At 58.3% G+C, this 19,290-nt stretch overlaps 1 protein-coding gene across 3 annotated transcripts in view; it reads right to left on the bottom strand.

Annotated features, from left to right (window-relative positions):
* Window positions 1-4,240: 4,240 nt before the first annotated feature.
* The window catches only part of BMP1 (bone morphogenetic protein 1), a 42,245-nt gene continuing 27,195 nt past the window's right edge, over window positions 4,241-19,290 (bottom strand). For 2 of the 3 annotated variants that reach the window (XM_047717315.1, XM_047717316.1), the window contains 8 exons: window positions 18,415-18,540; window positions 17,495-17,655; window positions 16,934-17,114; window positions 12,796-12,921; window positions 9,788-9,915; window positions 9,202-9,415; window positions 7,310-7,560; window positions 4,241-4,972 (listed from right to left, as the gene is read on the bottom strand). In XM_047717315.1, the coding sequence (XP_047573271.1) occupies window positions 4,838-4,972; window positions 7,310-7,560; window positions 9,202-9,415; window positions 9,788-9,915; window positions 12,796-12,921; window positions 16,934-17,114; window positions 17,495-17,655; window positions 18,415-18,540 (1,322 nt within the window). In that variant the 3' untranslated portion in view covers window positions 4,241-4,837. Of the gene's footprint in view, window positions 4,973-7,309; window positions 7,561-9,201; window positions 9,416-9,787; window positions 9,916-12,795; window positions 12,922-13,374; window positions 13,608-16,933; window positions 17,115-17,494; window positions 17,656-18,414; window positions 18,541-19,290 lie in introns of those variants that run through there. The other variant, XM_047717318.1, reaches the window with a different exon arrangement.

Genomic DNA, 19,290 nt, shown 5'->3' with positions numbered 1-19,290 from the left:
GGGTCTCAACACATGGCCCTTGAAAGGGTCTCCCCTGGACAGCTCTTCTGGCTGATCAAGGCTGCACCTTGATCTTGAATAACACCAGGGGGGGCTGTGGAGTCACAAATGCCAAGGTGCCTTCTTTTAAAGGAGTGGTGAGCAACACTGGGTGTCTAGAATTCCGCAGATTGGGAATGACCTCCAGGGCCCATCCTTCTCTCCTCCCATCAGGAGACCCCCACTCCACCCCAGAATCCTTCAGGGGTGCAGGGTTTTCAGAATCCTTCCCGGATTAGTCTTCCTTTTGTGGAGACAACAGAAAGATTGGCTCCCAGTGTCCTCTTAGTGGGGGATGAAGGCAGCCAACTGAGGTGGGGGTGGGAGTGGGGCCACTTCCCTTGCTCTCTCCAGATGGCCGCTCTGCTCCACTCGCCGGTTGCTGGAGGCGCTTGTCAGAGCTGGGTCAGGGCACCGGCTGGAATCTGGCCGCCTGGAGGTCCTTTCTGGCTCGTGTCCCTCTAATCTGACCTGATGGAGGGAGAGCGGTCTACATGCAAGCGAGCGCACATGTGTGCGTGCCACACACACACACCACCTCCCTAGACACACTTGGCTGCCACAGAGAGCCACAAAGTAAGGGACGACCCTGAACTGTAGCTGCCACTGTCCAGCCGAGGGGCCGCCCGACTTAGCCCTGCTAGCAGGCAGAGAGGGAAAATGAGGCAGTGGCCACCAAGGGGTGCCTTCAGGTGACAAGTGGGGTGTTCTGCTGTGGGGGCACAAATACAAAGACACACCTAACAGAGACACATGGTTGCAATGCCCTCATGCCCCCAGCTGTCTGTTTCTGTCTCTCTGCTGGCATCTTTCTTTTTGTCTTGGATGGATGACAGTCTCCCCAAGGTAGTGGGTGGGGAGGTGCCAGTTCTGAGGACCCTCATGGTTTTGTGTGGTTTTGGTATGTGTCTCTTTTCCATGTTAGGAAAATAGGTGGCAGGGGTTCCAAGGAAAGGGATGAGGAGGGACCATTCCCCCAAATGGAGGGAGGCCTTCAGGAAGCTGAACTGAGGTGATTGGCCATAAAACAGCTTGGCCACAGCATCTGGAGGAGATTGGAACCAGATGTTCCTGAGGTGGGGGAGGGGAGGCTGTGGGGCCGGGAGGAGGTTGGAGCAGGAGAAGCAGGCTGGTCAGTAGGAGGCTGTTATTGGGGGTCTCGTGTCTCTCTGAGGAAGACATCTGGCTGCCCTCTCCCCACTCCCCAAGTCAGACACTATTTTTGCAAACTGGAGCAGCAAATCTTTTCACAGATTCTAGAATCAGCCCTGTGTGTAGGGACAGTCAAGCACAGGGTGTGACTTGGGAGGTGCCCAGAAAGGCTACCAGCTAGCCAGAAATGTCTCCTGCTGTCCCACAAGGCCCCGCCTTGCTGTGGGCCAAGCATGGCCTTCTCTGGCAGGAATACTTCTGCCCTAAGCTCCTAATGCTTGACTGGAAACTAGTGTACCCAGAAGTTTCCTTTTTGCATAGAAAGAGAATAGTCCAGGAACTGGAAAACTGTCTGGCAAAGAGAAGGAAAAGAAGGCCCAATATGCAGAGAGCCTCCTATTTGCCAGGCACTGTATCAGGATCTCCTCTAAGGGCATCTCATTGTTTCCTTGAAACCCTGTAAGATGTTGTCATTCCATGTGTCTGGATGAAGAAACTGGGGCTCAGAGAGTTTAAAGGACTCACCCAGGGGGCACGCAGCCACCAAAGGGTAGAGCTTGTGTTTGAAACTGGCTATATTTGCATGCAAGCTTATGACCTTTTGAAGAAAGAGAATCATATAGGGTTAGACGGAGGGGAAGGGAAAAGGAGGAAAGAGAAGGAAGAGGGTGGTGGTGTAGGGCATGTGACTTTCCTTCTACTATAGTTGAGCCACACTTGGCCCTAGGAGCTCCCCCGGCCCCTTACTGCTGAGGAACCCCACCCTTGGGCTGCTTGGAGCCTAAACCCTGGGTGTTCTAATCCACCTCAGCCATGGCAGGAAGGGTTGCCGGGGACAGGGGAGAGGCTTGGGGATCAATGGCTGCAGGGAGGAGACAGCTGGCCAGCGCCATTGGACAAAGGATGGCAGAGCCACATCTCCTGACTGCCAGGCTAACGCTGTTGCCCCAGCCTCTGGCCTCTGTGGGCTAGAAAAGCACTCCCAGAGGCAGGACCCTGAAGGTCCATGGTGTGCACTAATCTCAACTTGGGAGCATGGTCTGGGGCAGGTCCATCTCGGCTCTTCTACTCCTGGCCATGTACTCAGGAGTGAGGGAGCCCTCAGGGACTTGAAGATAGTTGGAGGAGCAAGGGTCCCTTTCCCTGACATGGAGTCAGCTCAGCTGCCGGGTGGCTAGCTGCACTGGAGTCAGCCTAGTCTAGAACCCAGAAGGTGAGGGTGGGTGGGGCTCTGAGGGCAGGCGTGCTGATTAAGTTCTGGAATTTGTATCAGTGGTCTGCACCCTGGTCCCAAGCAGCCTCTACCACTCAGAGGCAGCCTCTGAAGACAGGCCCAGGGCAGACAGTGAGGGCCCGCCAGCACGGTCCCTATGTCATTAGAAGGGTCTGGGTCTATGGTAGTGATGGAGTCTGGGGACAGGGGCCTGGCGTGGCTGCCTGAGCTGCTCCTACCTGTGGCATTGCTGTTTCCAGAGCCCTTATTCAGGGTGGAGGACCAGCTGCTCTCTGTGGGCTGGAGCCCTGAATTCTGCATGGGGTTTAGGATCCTGGCTCCTTCTGGACGTGTGGCTAATGACCTGGGAGCATGGTCCTTTGAGCTTCCGAAGAACCTGGAGGGCTGGTGAGGAGAGCTGTGGCCATGGACTACAAATTCTGCTGCGGAGGAGCTGAGGCCAAGTTGGTTGGCAAAGTGTCTGGGGGAGATGCCCAGGCAGCTGCCACAGTTTGGGGGCCTTTCTACTCTACTCATGGTCTCCGGGGCAAGGTCAGAGGAGGTGGGGGTAGGGAGGGGTGGCTATGATGTCCTGGGCTGTGATCTCACTGGAGCAAGAGGCAGTAGCCCCTCGGGCCATCACCCCCTGCCTCACAGGACCTCAAGGGCTCCGCTGCCATCAGGACTGGATGAGGAGCTGCAGCCTTGTGGTGGGAGCAGGCTGGCTTCCTGGAAGGAGAGGGTCCTGCCTACACATCAGATGCCCGCAATGCGTCTGGTTTCCACGACGGCATTCTGCTGAAAGGGCCCATCTGGGGTGCACCAGGCGATGCTGCTGCCTGGGGGTAGGTCCCCTCCCACGGTCCAGGGAGCATCTGGCACAACACGTGCCTCAGCAGTGGGTGGGGTGGGGGGGCGGCACGCTGGAGGCCAGTGAAAGACCTACAGACCCACTGAAGGATCTCCAGGAGCCCCAGGGCCAGGAGCCAGATGCCTGGCTCTCTCTCAGATACGGTAGTGACCAGCCCAGGCCGGAGAACCCAGGTCCTCTCCCTGCTTTCTTTGCCCTTGAGATCCGTGAAGAGAGAGGGGAGAGAGAGATTCGTTTGAATAGAGGGTGCAGGGATGGGACTTCTCTCCTCCTGGCCTCTGGGAAACAGGTCTGGACCTCACAGCTGGCTGGGGAGGGAGGAGGCAATGGCAGGAAGGAGGAGGCCAAATGAGACACAGCTTTGGGAGAGGGGGCCAGAGCTGGAATGCTTGCTCAGTGGCTGCTGAATGTCTGGCTCTTGTCTCCATAAGAAGAGAAAGACCCGCAGGGGGCCAGCACTCAGCGTTTGACCTTCAGGAAGGCAGAGTTTAATGGAAGGCAGAGTTTAATGGCCATTTGTGGACCTGTTCCGGCTGATGCCAGTGTTCTGACTTCTGGTGGGCTCCGGAGGACGCCCTCCCGCCCACCCACCCCTTTCCCCAGACAGAGACAGAAAACCTGGATGGACACCAGCTGGACAGAGGCATGCCCGTCCCCTTTTGCATACCTCCCCCTCCCTGCCCCCACACAGCCTCTTTACAGAATGTTCCACTCCTCACGCTGTGTGGGACGGCTATGAGCACTGCGTGTATGCTGTACGCCTACAGGCTGAAGTGTGCGAGGCGGCTGTGTTTGTGTGTGCCTGAGTGTGAAATCACACCCTCAGGGATGGACGGGCAGCCAGCGAGGCCAGGTGTCCCGGCCATCGGCTGGTCCCAGACGCAGCAAGCCTGCACATCTGGAATGAGACAGCCCCCCTCCCCCTCCCCCGCCCCGCCACGTCCCAGACGGCATCTGGCGCGAGATTCTGGCTGTAACACTTTCAGTTTATTGTCCAGGTGCGCTGGTGTGGCTGGCCGGCCGCTGGGCCCGAGAGAAGCCCTGTTTTGTCTCCCCACCCTCCCCTGCGTTTCCCCGCTGTGGCTCCTGTGGGACTCCTGTGGGCACTCACGGCCCAGGAAGTGGGCAAGTGGGGGCTTCAAAACACCAAAGGGAGTTTGGAGGAGGGGTGGGAAACGTACATTACAATGAAGATACACCACCGGCTCTAGGCAATGCAGCCAGCGTGCAGAGAGGGCAGGGAAGATGGGTGGCTGGGCTGACAGACGCTCTCCCCACCAGGCCAGGCCCCCAGAGAGGAATGGCCACTTCAAGTGTCTCAGTGAAAGCTCTGGCTCCCTGGCTCTGGCCCCCTTGCTCTGGTGGGGGCAGGGAGGAAAGGATCATGAAGGAGTCCAGTTCCCCCACCTCCTGAGGACAGCCTCACCTGGACCTTCGGCCTGCAGGTCTTGGCGCCTGGGGGACTCCTGGGGGACAGGGACGGGGTGCCCACCTCCCACTGTGCAGTCCAGGTGACTGAGGGCAGCAGGCCTCCCGTCCCCACCCCCACGGGAGGGCAGTGGTCATTTCCTGCTGTGCAGTGTGTCCTGGAACTTGGTGCTGGTGTACCGCAGGTGAAAGCCTTTTTTGGTGATGGTGTCATCTGAGTGGAATTTCACCAGGACAGAGTCTCCCGCTGAGTACACCTCCTCAGGAGGCTGACAGAGGAAAGGGATGGGCATGAGGCTGAGGCTGCTGTTTTTTTCCTCCCTGGGATCCCTTGCTCTAAGGAAGGTGGGCGCTCCCAGACATTCACCAGATTCCCCCAGCCCCACTGACAAGAAGGAAGACTATTGCTACCGGGAGTTTAAGGGGCTTCCTGGAGGAGGGAAGAAAGCAGGGCACAGGGGAACTTGCCTTTCAGTTCAGACTCACACTTATTCTAAACCCAGCGCTGCTATGAACTAGCTAGTTGTGAAGTCTTAGGCAAGGTGCTGGCCCTCTCTGGGCCTCACTTCCCTCAAGGGCAAATGGGAGAAAAGCTCCCTGCTCTCCAAGCTTAGAAGGGTGCCCCCGCCCCCTGCCCCCACCCCATCAAATGGGGTAGTTCAGGGTGGGGAGCAAACGAGAGGAGGGTTGTGAAAGCATTTTGTAAAGGGAGTGGGTCCTCTGAGAGGCTGTCTTCTCACTGTCTCAGCTGTCTCCTGGACAATATGGGACAGCTGTGTCCCCAGGCGTGAATGTGGCCATTCCCCTCCTGTCCTCTCCAAGTTCTGGCCACAGTCAACTTCCCAGGCTCCTGCAAGCCCCTCCTCCCCTCCACTGCGGGCCTTCGGGCCTTCGGAGCGGAGCGGAGCAAGAGCTACCGGCAGAGCATCAACACAGATGCTCTGGCTCTCAGGGCATAGAAAGCATCATTTCCGAGAACCTTGGGGACATTTCCAACAACCTTGCCAGGAAGCCCTGACGGGCTTGGGTTCCTTCCCCAGGTTCCCTCCCGTTGGCTTCCCCTGGTGGAAGTCTCTGGAAGAAGCCACCTGGGGATGCCGGATTTGATGTGTGGCTCAGTGGAATGTGCCAGATCAAGGGAGTTACAGAGGGCAAAGTGGGGAGGGGGTGCTGGTTTGGCAGCCAGGGGACTCCAGAGCAGTGAGCCAGGCAGGTGGGGGGCGGGCGGTTTGTGTGCCCTGCTCCTGCCCCACCTCCCCACCTCCTCACCCTGTCCCAGCCCTACAGAGGCTGAAGCTCTGTCCTAAGGGCACATTCAGCTGGCTAATGCTGGACCCAGCGGGTGCTGCAGCTCTGGGAAGTTTAACCCTTCCTCTGGTGCCCAGGCTGCCCTGGAGCATGGCCAGGAAAGAGGGGAGGGACCAGGGAGGTGACAGGAGGGAGGGTGTGTGTGTATGTGCTCGTGCGTGCACCCGTGTGTAATGGTGTATGTGTATCCATGTGTGCACCCATGTGTAATGGTGCGTGTGTAGTGCATGGATATGCCCATGTATAATGGTGTGTGTGTGTGGTGCGTGCATGTACCCGTGTGTAATGGTGTGCGTGTGTACCTGTGTGTAATGTATGTGGTGTGTGCATATGCCCATGTGTAATGGTGCGTGTGCACACCTGTGTAATGGTGCGTGTGCACCTGTGTGTAATGGGTTGTGTGTGGTAAGTGCATGTGCCCATGTGTAATGGTGTGTGTTTGTGGACCTGTGTGTAATGGGGTGTGTGTGTGTGTATGTGGTACGTGCATGTGCCTGTAATGGTGTGTGTGTGTGCCCCTATGTTCACCCGTGTGTAATGGAGAGGGAAGATGATGTTCTCTGAAGGGGGAAAGGATTCACAAAAACAAAAGAAAAAAACGAAAGAAGCCACAAGCTCTGACTGAGGGGAAAATAAATCCACCTTTGTGGTTTTCCCGTGGCCTCGGTTAAAATCCCATTGAGCAAGCTTTTGCCCACTGCCTCTCCAAGTGCCATTTTTATGGCCCAGGAAGCAATGCTCAGCATCTGCTTGGACAATAGCACCAACGGCTCCGGGACCAGCTGGCCTCCCACCAAGGGGAGAAACTGGCAGTGGAAGAGATGAGGGTGTTTTTACGGGCCAGCCAGAATGACTGGTGAGCACAGCTCGACTCAGGCCTCAGGTTCCTGGCTCATGCCCCAAACCTCTGCCCCTGACCCCAGGCCCTGGTAAGCTACCTTGGGACTGAAACAAGGGATGGGGGGGTTAGGCAGAGGGAATTCCAGCCTCCTCTCCAGATGCAAGCTACCCCGTAGGTCCAACGAAACAGTCCTGAGCCGGCTTGGGTCAGGGCAGGGCCCGTCCCAGAGGCTGCAGAAACCACAGTGTTGGCCAAAAAAGGACCAAATTTCCTGGGTGGGGATGGCCCAGGGCAGGGCAGGCCTCCGTGAGCAGCCACCCACCAGGCCTGGTCTCCAGGCTTCTGCAGAGGGCTGGGCCTGTGCTACCACCCATTCCGGTATCCCACAACTGCTGAGGCCGCATGGGCACTGGGGGGTGGGTGGGGGGCACGGGGGCGGAGGGGGGTTGGGTCTCACCCCTGAGCCGCAGTAGCGTCCCAGTCTGGGGGCTGTGCTGTCATAGCCATCGAAGAGCTCCATGTAGTCATAGCCACAGTCTGTCTCCTCCTCCACCTCGAAGGTCTGGAACACCAGCTCCACGCCATAGCCTTCCTCCGCCACGATGACCCACTCGCAGTCCACCCCCCCAGGGTAGTTGTTGTCACCAAACTGGGCGTGGGAGTAAAGATCCTTTGTCTTCACCTCTGCCCGCACCTGGCCTCCACACTCTGTGGGAGGACAGCAAGATCAGCCACCAGTGCCCGAGCCCAGCCGAGGGCCAGGTGCTGCACCTTACCACGCTGAACCCGCACAGCTGGATGGAGACCCCGCAGGGAGGGCCACGTGGCTTGTGGTGGGCAGGTGTGGACCTGGCCTAGGACTCGGCCCAGGACAAGTGCTCTGGGGCTCCACCTCTGGATCGACGCCCACAGAGGCCCGGGGACACACTGGGCTGCTTGGGGAGGGCATGCTTGTCAGAAGAGGACATTGCTAATTTGCTCTGTCTGACGGCCGCTGTGGAAGAATGTGGGCCCTAGTTGCCAGAGCTTCCATTCTTCAGAGAGAAGAGCTACATCTGGATATTCGGTGAAAACTCTTGATTTTTTAAATGTTGGCTCACATTGTTAAAAAACACAGTGTGGGCCAAACAGAGCAGGTCTGAGGACCAGAGAGAGTTCCGGGCCTCCAGTCTGTGACCCTCTGCTGGGAGGGGCAAAGGAGAGCATGCTTGGCAGGGACGGTGATGTCCATTCTCCCCAGGAAGCCCTCTGGCCTCTAGGAGGCCAGGTGCTTATGCTTCCCTGGAGGGGTGGGGAGGGGGTGGGACGGGCCCCAGAGCAGGAACTGAATTGCAAGGGTGGAGGGGAGGCTGTGCACCCATTGGTCCTGGGGATGCCCCAACAGGGGGCTCAAGACCCACAAGGAGCTTGTGAAGCCTGCGCCGGACACCCTTGCTCTGACGTTCCAGGCCTCCCCAGCCTGGGCTCCGGCCTATCTCTGCCGCCGCTCCGTTTCCACCTCGCGCCTCTCCTCACACACCTGTTGCTCAGGCCAAACGAGAGGACCTCTGGCCACCTGTACATACCCCGAGTTATCCTGGGGTTGCCGCTGTGCCTGGGCTCTTCCCACCGCTGGAATGACCCCTCCGACTCCCACTCGCCGCTCGAGCTTATCATGTTTTGTCTCGTGCTCTCGTTATCTGTGCACTGCCCGGCTCACCTCTGGACTGGGAGTTCCCGGGCTGAGGGTGGGGGAAGGGTTCCTGCCTGATTCACCGCCCTGTGCCCCTCGGAGGCTCGCGGCGGGGCCACAGCTCAGTAAAGGGTTGCTGAATAAACAGACAAGGGATCATGAAGGAAGCCCCTCCAGGGCCGAGATGTTTGCTTCATTTTGGGGACCAGCACCTACAGCACTGCCTCAAACATGTTATGTGTTAATAAATATCTGCAGGATGAATGAATGGGTGACTTCTGGGGTTGGAATGTGGGTGGGCTGCTGCATGGTCAGGCGTCCTACCGCTGGGGACTCTGGGGCTTCCCTCCCTATCTCTGGCTTCCCCACCCAGTGCAGTCACTGCCCTCTGTTTTCCAACTTCACGGTCCCTAATCGGGACCTCCCCCACTCTCCTTTTAATGCTCCCTCTCTGCTCCCCGGCCCAGCTCCTGGAACACAGCCTTTCCCCACCCAGGCCGCAGGCTTGGTCCAGCTATGCCTTCACATGCTCTTTATCACACCCCCCCGACACCCCCCCCCCACCTTGAGCCTCCCGAGCCTGGGCCTGCCTTTGGGACCAGCACCAGCAGATGCTTGCTGAACACGACAACATGTGGGCACTGGCTGCCCGGTGCCCTGGCCTGAGGCGGCCTCACCTGTGGAGTGTGACACCTGGAAGCCCTTTCTCTGGACGGAGTTGTCCGAGTAGAAGCGCAGGAACATGCGGCTGCCCATGGCCAAGACCGGCTCGGGCTTCTTGCTCCCACAGAAACGGCCCAGGACGGGGGCCTTGGCATCCCGCCCATCGTAAACCTCCAGATGGTCATAGGCACACTCGGGCTGGGACTCGATGTCCATTTCTATGAAGGTCTGGAGGGCATGAGGGAGGATAGCAAATTCAGAATGTGGCTGAGGGGCGGCAGCAAGGGGGCCCCATATCTAGGCCTCTGGACCCTAGCTCCTGGAGACTGGGGACGTGGTCACTGCTGGTGGCACGGCTGGAAGCAAGGAAGGAGGACCCGGGTCGGGGGGCAATGGAAGACAGGGCCTATGTCCAGACCCGACAGGGATCTCACTAGGATCCTCAGAGGGGTGACAGCCTGTGGGCTCAGCCAGGCCAATGGCCTGCAGTCTGCATCACTCTGAGTCACCCAGGGTTTTGGAACTGACAAGAAACAGGCGGCGGCAGGATGGCACGCAGGAGCAGGGGTGTCCGTGCAGGCTGGGGCGTGGCTGCCTTACCAACTTGACCCGGTGGCCAGGGGTGCTGGAGATAGCCCAGGTGCACTCCTTCTTGCTGGGGTATTTGTCAGGCCAGTTGGGGCTGGTGATGGTGCCACTGGTGGATGTCACCTTGTGGTCACAGCCGGCTATGGGGAAGTGAGAGGAAGAGGATCAGCAAGGACCCCAGGGCTCCAATGCCTCCTGTGAAGGAAGAAACAAAGCCCTTTCCTCCTGCCCTCTTTGCTTCTTTCTCTTGCCCCTCATCTGCCCCTGAATGGAAGGCTCGCCTGCCTTCTTTTCTGTCCTGGTACCTACGGCTGAAGAAATAATCTGCTTGCTTCCATGCGGGGCCCTGCCCGGCGGCATCCATAGAAGCCACCCTCACAGCTGCCCCTGTGCAGATCCCTGGGTCTCGGAGGCCATCGGCCACACCCCCTCTGCCCTCCGTGATGCTGTCATCCTCTGGCTTGCCACACCTCCACAATCACAGAAGACATTGGTACCTGACTCAGTTCTCTACCCACTCCTGAGGCCATCCTAGGGCTGGCCTTTCTGTCCCTGATCTTCTCAGCTCTCCTGGTGCTTATCTTCTTCCTCTCAAGGGGGGCTTGCTTATGACCTTACCCTGGGCCTTGCCATTACCCACCAAATCCTCGTGCTACAAATATTATCTCTCTGTGACTACCCCCTGTTCTTCTAGGGTGCTCAGGCCCACTGTCCCTTCACTGCTTCTTCAGCTTTAAGAGAACACTCCATGGCCTCTATCCTTCTGGATTCTCCCAATATTTCCTCCTTGGTTGACTTAATTTACTTCCGTATCTGGCTGGACCATGGGGCCGATCACCCTGGCTGCCCTACTATATCATCTTGGAGAACCTCAACTGTGGCCCAACCACTGGAGACCCAGACCACTTGGTACTCTTGGAGCTGTCCTTCACCAGCTCTGCCTCTCACCTTCTCACCTCCTCAACAGCGGCTCCAAACCCTCAGTCCTCTTAACCCCCAGCCCCTCCCACCTGGACGACCAGCTCACCTCCTGTCTCCTGGAGAAAATCAGGGCCTCAGATAGGAACCACTTCAACTTCCTGGCCCCTACCTGCAAACTCACCTTCCCTTTTCCTCATTTCTAAGAAGGTGTCTCTCCTTCTGTGACCTGGGGCTCACTGCTACCCACCAGCTGGGAATGCTTATACTGTAGATTACCCACCCTCACTCCCTGTGCCAGCTCTGCCAGGCCGTGGACCTTCCTAAAGCTTTGCCCCACCCAGAAACAGCTCTCCCATGGCCCTACGATCCCCTCCAGCTGCTGCCTATCCTCTCTCCTCTTCTTGTCAGTCGACCTTCAAGAACACTTGCTGTCACCACCCCCTTCTCACTACTTATGGCTGCTCCATCCATTGCAATCTGCCGTCTGCCTCTGAGAGCGTCCTCCCCAACAAATGGAAGAGCTGGTGCTCGTTATTTATTATCATCCAATCTGACAGGTCCCCCCGGGGAAAACGGACAGCCGGTGCACAGCGGGCTGGGGAGGAGAAAGGGACAGGCGGGGCCTATGGTCAGCTGCTCGCGGGACGGATGCATAGCCACGAGGCTCTGGGAGCAGTGGGCGGGCTGTGCAGAGGCCCTCATGGAGGCAGGTGGAGCCCCCGTCAGCCTTCTGTGGTTCCCCACCGCCACACTCACTGCCATCCCCCATTTCTACACTAGCCTGCCTTCCAACTTCTGTGTGCAGGCCCACCTCTCCCCCAGCTAGACTGCAACCTCCTTGGGGGCAGAGGGACACCCCTTGAGCCCCCTGCCAAACTCTGCACAGCACTCAGGAACTACTGACCTGTAACTTGCCTAGCATGTCAGTAAGGCTGAGTGCTTCTGAAGTGACTCAGCATGAGGTCCAGGCTATCCGCCCAGAAGTGTAAACCCTCTCCCAGCTACCGTGTTGGTGTTGATGTACTCTTTTTCACACAGTACAGAAAGATGGGGGAAGGAGTACACTTTGGACAGCCTCGAAATAAGGTCCCCTCCCGTTAAAAGATGTAGAGGCCCTATGAGTCAGGAACTCCGTATTTGGAGAGCCCAAAGGGATGGGGTTGGAAGCTCTGGAACGCCCATTGTGTCACTGTGGAGTGCTTCAGTTCTGTTTGTCTTAGCCAGAAGTTTATTTGTCTGTACCTTGGGTGACAGTGAGAAGAGGCATTTGCCAGGCATTGGGCTAGGTGCTCAAGCGAGATCTATAAAACATAGCATGCGCCAAGGTAGGGCCCACTGTTTGATCATCTCATGAATAAGGAACCTGAAGCTCAGAGAGAAGTGACTCACTGAGAGTCACGCAGACATTCAGTAGCAGAGCCGAGTCTGCATTGTGCTGCTGGGATAGTGTCCCCAGAAGGCAGGGGACACGACAGAATTAATGACTTGGAAGGCCAATGCTATGTCGTGGCCACAGAAGTACTGGATGATATTGGTGATGATATGAGAGCTGTTTTCAAATATCTGCAGGGCTTCAGTGTCTGGGAAGCAGTGACCCTGTTCTGAGTGTCCCCGGGGGGTCTGAAGCGTGACCCATATGGTTGACATATGTAGTTGTGCTTGCTGTGAGCTCCGTGCCCTGAGGAAGTGGCTCTGTGACCACCTAGCTGTCCCGCGGGAGCAAAGGGAGGCCCTTGAGGGTGTGCGGCTGGCCAAGCGGCAGGGCTGGGCCAGGCAGTCCATGCCCTTAACTGCCATGCCATCTGGGACATGGATTTTAAGAACCAACAACCAGATCACTCTCAGGATGGAGATTGGGGATGGGCGTGAGCGCCTCCCTTCCTGTTGGGCACAAGGAGAGATGGAAGTGTGTGGGGGGAGTCTTCGGACCTGGTGGGAGGCCGAACAAGGTGACCTCAGAGGCCACACTCATGTCCTTGGTCGACCGGAGCCAGATGGTGGTGGCACTCCCAGCCTCCTGGGCCCCGGCCTCCAGTCCCTGCGGCTCTAGGTGGGCCCTGCCTTGGGGGCTCTGGTGGGGCTGCCCCAACAGTGCTCACCTTCCTTGCAGTCGTGCTTGTTGTCGTGGAGGACGAAGCCGCTGCGACACTGGCACTCGTAGCTGCCGAACGTGTTGACGCAGTCTTGCTGGCAGCCACCGTTATCCTTGGAGCACTCGTCCTTGTCTGCAGGGGAGCAAACAAGGCGGGGCCCAGGTCTGTGCAGGGCCAAGGGCCTGGTGGTTGCCCCAGGGGCAGCGGGAGGCTGGCTGGGCTTCCTCCCCCCGGGGTGACCAGGCCATGGTGGCGATGGCGGTGGTGGTGGTGGCAGGGTCCCAGGCGGTGCCTCCAGCAGAGCCAGCAGAGCGGCCCAGCTGTGGGGAGAGAAAGTAGAAGTGGGGTGGACGGAGGGCTGGGGGCTGGAGCTGACCAACGTGGGCACCCTCTACCATTACCTGCTTACTGGACAGATGGACAAGTGAAAAAACAGACACACGGACAAGCAGACTGCAAGAGAAAGGAGCAGGACGCAGGGGTCCCTCTTTTACTTCACAACAGGAAATGTCACAGACACCATCAAAATGGGAGGGGTGGGGGCAGGGAAGTTCCCCTGTCCATGGGAGGGGGGACAGGGGGAGAGGAGAGCACCAGTTCTGTCCGGCCAGAAGGAGGGCAGGCCGGAATGGCCGAGTGGAGGTGGGGGGTGGGCGGGCACTGAAGCCCCCATCCCATTCCGTCCAAGGTGAGGTTCCTGAGTAACAAAGGGTCCGGGAGGCCTGGCAGGCCTCACTGGGGGGTCCGGTTTCTTTTCTGCACTCGGAATTTGAGCTGGTGGGGGCGTCCCCGAGGGGGCTGCAGAGCTGGCCTCTTTTCTGAAACGAGAGAGAGAAGGAGAAAAGGGACCAAGGGGTGGGGGTGGAGGGCAGAGACCAGGGAGGGCGAGCCGTGAACAGCAGCCCGGCCTCAGATGTGGAGTCACAGGGAGTTGCGGGATGGCAGTGGGAGATGCATGCGGGACAGCCATGTCCAGGCAGCCAGCTCAAGGAGGAGCAGCAGGTGGGAAGGGGCACAGCGACAGGGGACAGAGTGGGAGAAAGCCTGTGGCAGGAAGAGGGCCTGGAGGGGTTTGGGGCCGTTGTGGAGGAGGTGAGAGGGGGAGCTGGTGAAGGACAGATCCAGGAGTATCAAGTGGTTTGGGTCCCCAGTGGTTGGGGCCGCAGATTGGGGGAGGAGAGAGACAGATCTCCGCTAGAGGGGAGCCGCCCACAGAAAGGGGGCGCCCGGCCTAGAGCCCCGCCATCTCATTCTGGCCCCTGCAGCTTGCCTTGTACACACTCACACCCACGTGCTGCCAGACGCAGGATGCCCCCAGGGATGTGCTGTTGTCCCTACACAGCAGCAGAGACACTGACCCGCGGGGACATGCGCACAGGAGCCCAGGACACACCGGCAGACACGGCTACCCAGTGCACGCACATCACCAGCCGTCCGCCTCACTCCTCACTGCCCCACCTGTGTGAGGAGGCAGGCACGCGCGACGACACAGAGGCACAGGTGTGGATGCGGGCACTCAGGGGCCAGCACATGGGTGCAAAGACACATACGTGCAGAGACCACAGGCTCTTTGGCAGATGGGGGGTGGTCTCAAGTTCTCTCACACACGCAGCTTCTCAAGCTCAGGTCAACCCCCACACGCGCTCTACCACTCGCATACCCACGCGCACTGACACACAGAGAAACACCTGGTTCCGGGCACCCACGTATTCTCCAGTCTGTTTGAGCTCACCCTGGGGACTGTGTGCCTGGCACAGAGGCAGGCATTCGGGGAAGGTGTGTAGACTGGGTGGACACCCAGAATTCCAGAGGGGAACTGCGACATAGAAAGATGCCCCCTGCCATTCAAATGGGGTCCTTGACAAAGGGAGCCCTGTTCTTGGTCTCCATCAGCAGAGGGGCTGAGGACCTGCACCCTGCTTCTGCACTCCATTCTCATGTAGGTCAGACCCCTGGGGGCCCATGGGAACTCAGGGTCAAGAGGTGGAGTCCACAAGTCCCTCCCAGAGCTCTGCCTCAGAACCTCACCAGGGACCCCAGCTGAAGGTCCTGTGGAAGCTGCCTTCGGGGCACACCCCACCCCTCCCGCAGGAAGGTGGTGGGGAGGGGCATCCTACGACTTGTTTTGGGGGTTTGCCTGTGACTATGCTGGGAGCTTCAGGTCTCCCAGCTCACGAACTGAGCAAAGATTTCTCAGAAACGTCTTGATCTGCACGCCTTCCTCATATGTGTACCTTAAATGCCTACCTAGTACGGTGCCTGGCACATAGGAGGGGTAGAAGAAATAACTGCCCGTGAATGACTGCGTGGGTAAATGGGTGGTTGAACAGACGAGTGATAGAAAAGTGAGTCCCGAGGAAGGCCTGCCGCAGTGTCCTGGGCTGGGGCTTGGACGCTGGTGGGAGTGGGTGTGGCAGCCTCCCTTAGAGCTTGGGGAGCAGGGTGCAGGAGGGGCAGGAGCAGGGGGCGGGGGTGGACACGGGCCCGGACAAGGAGAGGGCACTCACCCTCCAGTGCCAAATGCCCCGGAAGGTGGCTGGGGTCAGACTGAAGGTCTTCAGGCTCTTTCTTCTCCTTCTTGGCTTAGGGTCTCCTCGCTGGGTGTCCCAAAAGTCCAAAGAGCCCCCCTCCTGGGAAGCCAGAGTCAGATGCCCCACGCCCTGAGGGCTCAACCTTGATGCCCACCAGTGCGGGTCTTCTGCAGGTTTCTTGTGCCACAGGGCATCACATGTGTGTGCGGGTGTGCAGGTATGTGTGTGTGCGCGCGTGTCCGTGCGGGGCTGAGGGGCGGCTGGCACAGTGTCATGCCAGGGTAGGGCAGTACCCGGGGGTGGAGAGCCCTGGGCTCTAGGCCTGACAGATGTGCTGGTGTTGGTCCCCCTCCCCCTTCTAAGACCAGAGCGACAGAAGGGCAGGAAGAAACGAGAGTAAGCAGGTAATGGTTTCCCCAGGACCAAGCCGATCCCTGAGTAGGTGTTACATCCCCTCAGCCCTCAGGTGAGCACCCTGTAGGATTTCCAGGTGGGCACAGGGAAGAAAAGGATTCGTGTTGCATGGGGAGGGGTCTGAGCAAGCAGTGGGGCAGGGGCTGGGGCTGGTAAGCAGAGCAGGATGGCTGGCAGTGCCAAAGCAGGGACCAGGGCACAGGGGCAGGGCATGGCATCCAGGTGGGGCAGGCAGGGGTGAAGGACCACAATGTAGGGGGCTCGAGGATGCAGGACCCTGGGCAAAGGAGGGGAGAAGGAAGGCAGCACGGACTCGGCCAGGGGCTTCCTGCCTTCCTGCCACCCATGCCCGGCCCACCAGGCCTGCTGGGGATCAGGATCCCTGGGCCATTCCCGCAGAAAACCAGCCGCTCGAGCCACTCCCTCTGCCTCCCACTCCCCCTACTCAATTTCATGGAGTCCCCACCCCACACTGTCAATGTCCCAGGCCCAACTGAAAGACCACCACCCTCACCCCAGGACGAAGCACAGAGAGATGAATAAAGCAGGGGAAGGGTCCCTTGGGACCCCTGGAGGCCTTGCTCAGAGACTACCTTTCTGGCCACCCAAAGATGAAGCCACCAAAGGGACCCGATCCCAAGCCTTATGTGGGACAGCTTTTAGTAAATGTATGTCCGTTGGATCTGAATCCCCCACCCGAGGGCTGAGGACGAGTGGGAAGGCTTTGACCTGGAAGAGAGGGAGGCTCCTCATCTTTTCTGAAGGTCCCGGCATGAACCCTTTTGGCATGTGTAGGTTCTGATTAGAGATGTGGTCGCCCCCAGATCACCTGCCCCACACAGTCCAAGTCAAAGACCTTTCTCCTCTACATGTACCCCGTGTTCTCTGGCCACAATGAACTCCCTGTTCCTAGGGCCTGCCATCTCGGGGGCCTCGGCATGATGGCTCCTGATTCCTGGAAAGCCCTCTCCTTTCATTTCTGCATGCCTATGTCTTGCCCATCCTCAGGCTGGCCCCAAATCCCAGAGGATTTGGGAGTAATAGGGTTCCGGAATGGAGGGGCTGGCCTGGTGGTGGAGGGCTAGTGGGGGAAGTAGGGGACAAAGCCTGCTGACCTGGCAACTGGGAGGGCTAGAAAATGCAGGGGTACAGTGGCAGGGACGGGGGGGGCAGGCTCAGAGCTGGGGAGTCCGGGTTACCTGAGAAGAAGTGGGCCTTGAAGCCCTTTTTGGAAACTGTGTTGTCGGACTTGAACTCCACGCGCATGTTGTTGTACTGGGAGGTGATGACCTCGGGCTTCTCGGAGCCGCAGAACTTGCCATGTAGCTTGGAGTCAGCTGTGAGCCCACTGCGCACTTCCACAAAGTCGTACTTGCACACCTGCAGGGCAGTGCAGCTCCAGGTCTGCCTTCTCCAGGAAGTCTCTCCTAACCACCCCTACCTGGGAAGGCTCCCTGTTCTGAGGGTCCTTTTGTCTTCAGTCACCCACTTTACAGAATCTAATAACTCAAAGAGGGTGCGAAGTCAGCCCCACTGGATCCTCTCGTGCTCTCCACGCAAAGCCCCAAGTCTTGCCTCACTCCATACCACCACGTGTGTGCCTCTGGCCTTCAAGCCCTCTTCCTCCAGCCTCCCCCGCTTCCTAGAATTGGGAGCAGTCCCTCCTCCTCTACATTCTTTGGGTATTTCTTTTATAGGGACAGAAGCTGGCTCCCACGCCTCAGACCTTCCTGCATCTCCTCAGCCCAGTGGGCACTTACGTCATTGCCCTCTGTCTCGAAGAAGTCGAACTGCAGGGAGATGCGGTACTGGGTGGGGGCCACCAGTTGCCAGATGCAGTTTTTGTTAGGGGGGTACTCCTTGGGCCAGCCCGGGCTGGTGATGGAGCCATTGAGCTTGGTGAGAAATCCACCACAGGCAGCTGGGGGGGGGGGCGGACAAGAGAGGTGCCATCACCCGCCAGGAGCCCCCACTCTAGGTCGGGGCCAGAGACAGGTGAGGGAGCTGGGGATCTTGGATTCCCTGCAGCCCTGGGGCTCGTGTCTGTCTCTTCTGTCAGGAGCAGGAGGGAAGCAGGCAGGATAAGGAGGGTATCTTCAGAGTATGAGGAACTGAGGAGCTGTGTGTGAACACTTCTACCTTCTCAGCAACAGAATGGCCAGGACATCTGCTGAGAAGGAGGAGGGGGGTGAGGGGCTCAGGGAAGGCTGGGCAGTGGGCACCGGGGACCGGAAGCCTGGTGAGGCGGGTAGAGAGAAGCCCACCCGGCAGGACCAGGTGGAGCTGGAGGCAGCTGGCGGGGAGTGCTTTCACCAGCTTTCACCTAGGCAGGGTATCGGCCAAAAAAAAAAAAAAAAAAAAAAAAAAAAAAATCAGTGCGTGTCTGAGGACAGTGGTTTCCAAACTGGGGATCATGACCTTCTGGAGGGTGACGAAATCAGTCAGCCAGTCAAGATCGGCATTTTAAGGCAATAAAAATGAGAAAAAAGAAAAAAAAAAAAGAACGACCCAGAGTGCATCCACTTAGTAAGTGTGTTCTGGGGGACTTCCTTGTCCACTGGTAGTGAAGAACGTGCTAGGGAGTTCTAGCTTTGCAGGGGAGGGAAGAGCAGGAGAGATCTTGGCTAGAGGGCTCGGGTCATAGGGGCAGTTTCAAGTGGGTGGGGGAGGGGACACTCACCCTCACAGCGGCGCTTGTCCGGAGCTAGCTCATACCCAGGGTCACAGCTACACTTATAGCTGCCCAATGTGTTGAGACACCGCTGCTCACAGCCCCCACGGTTGGGGCGCGAGCACTCGTCCACCTCTGCCAGTTGGAAGGAAAGGGGGGCAATGACTGCCAGGCTGGGGCCTGAGTCTCTTCTCCTGCCCTCTGCTTGTGAGTCAAGTCTGGGTTCCCTCAGGCTTCCTGCGACCACCTCCAGCCCCATTGTAGGGGGTGGCAGCAGTCTGTGGACCACCCAGAGCTCTGAGGCTGTGGGCCTCCCTGCCCCACCCAGCACCCACCCAGTCCCCAGGTGATCCTACTCCTGAGAGCCCCGAAGGAACAGGTAGTGACCTAAAGAGGGGACAGGTGGACCCCCCAGAGCCTTCCACAGTGGCTGGGCTGGTGGCTGCCACCATGGACTGGTTCCTCTTGTGTGCCATTCCCTGGGTAAGTGCTATTTCCTCCTTTCTCCTTTAATCCTGACATGAGCTGTGATGGAGGGGCTCTTACTATCCCCATTTTACAGATGAGGAAATGAGGTTCAGATGGATTACCGGCCCCTGTGACACCGGGAAAGACATCTCCACACTGTCTGGCTTCCTCCCCAAGCTTCTACATCACTCCCTGCCTCTGGGCCTCATTGGCATGTCTTCCACACAAACTTCTGGACTTTAGGCCCACTCTTGAGTTATTATTTCAGTTCATAGCTCAGCACCTACCATGTGTCAACTACTTTTACATAACTTTGTCGTTTACTCAATGAGATATGCAGTTTTTCAGTGGAATTCACATTTTTCTCCCCAGTTAGGCCGTAAGTTCAAGGGCAGGGCACCAGGGTCTATGCACTCC

The sequence above is a fragment of the Lutra lutra genome, chromosome 2 (assembly GCF_902655055.1).
Source record: "Lutra lutra chromosome 2, mLutLut1.2, whole genome shotgun sequence".
NCBI classification, from domain to species: domain Eukaryota; kingdom Metazoa; phylum Chordata; class Mammalia; order Carnivora; family Mustelidae; genus Lutra; species Lutra lutra.
This window is presented reverse-complemented; position numbering and strand designations above follow the sequence as displayed.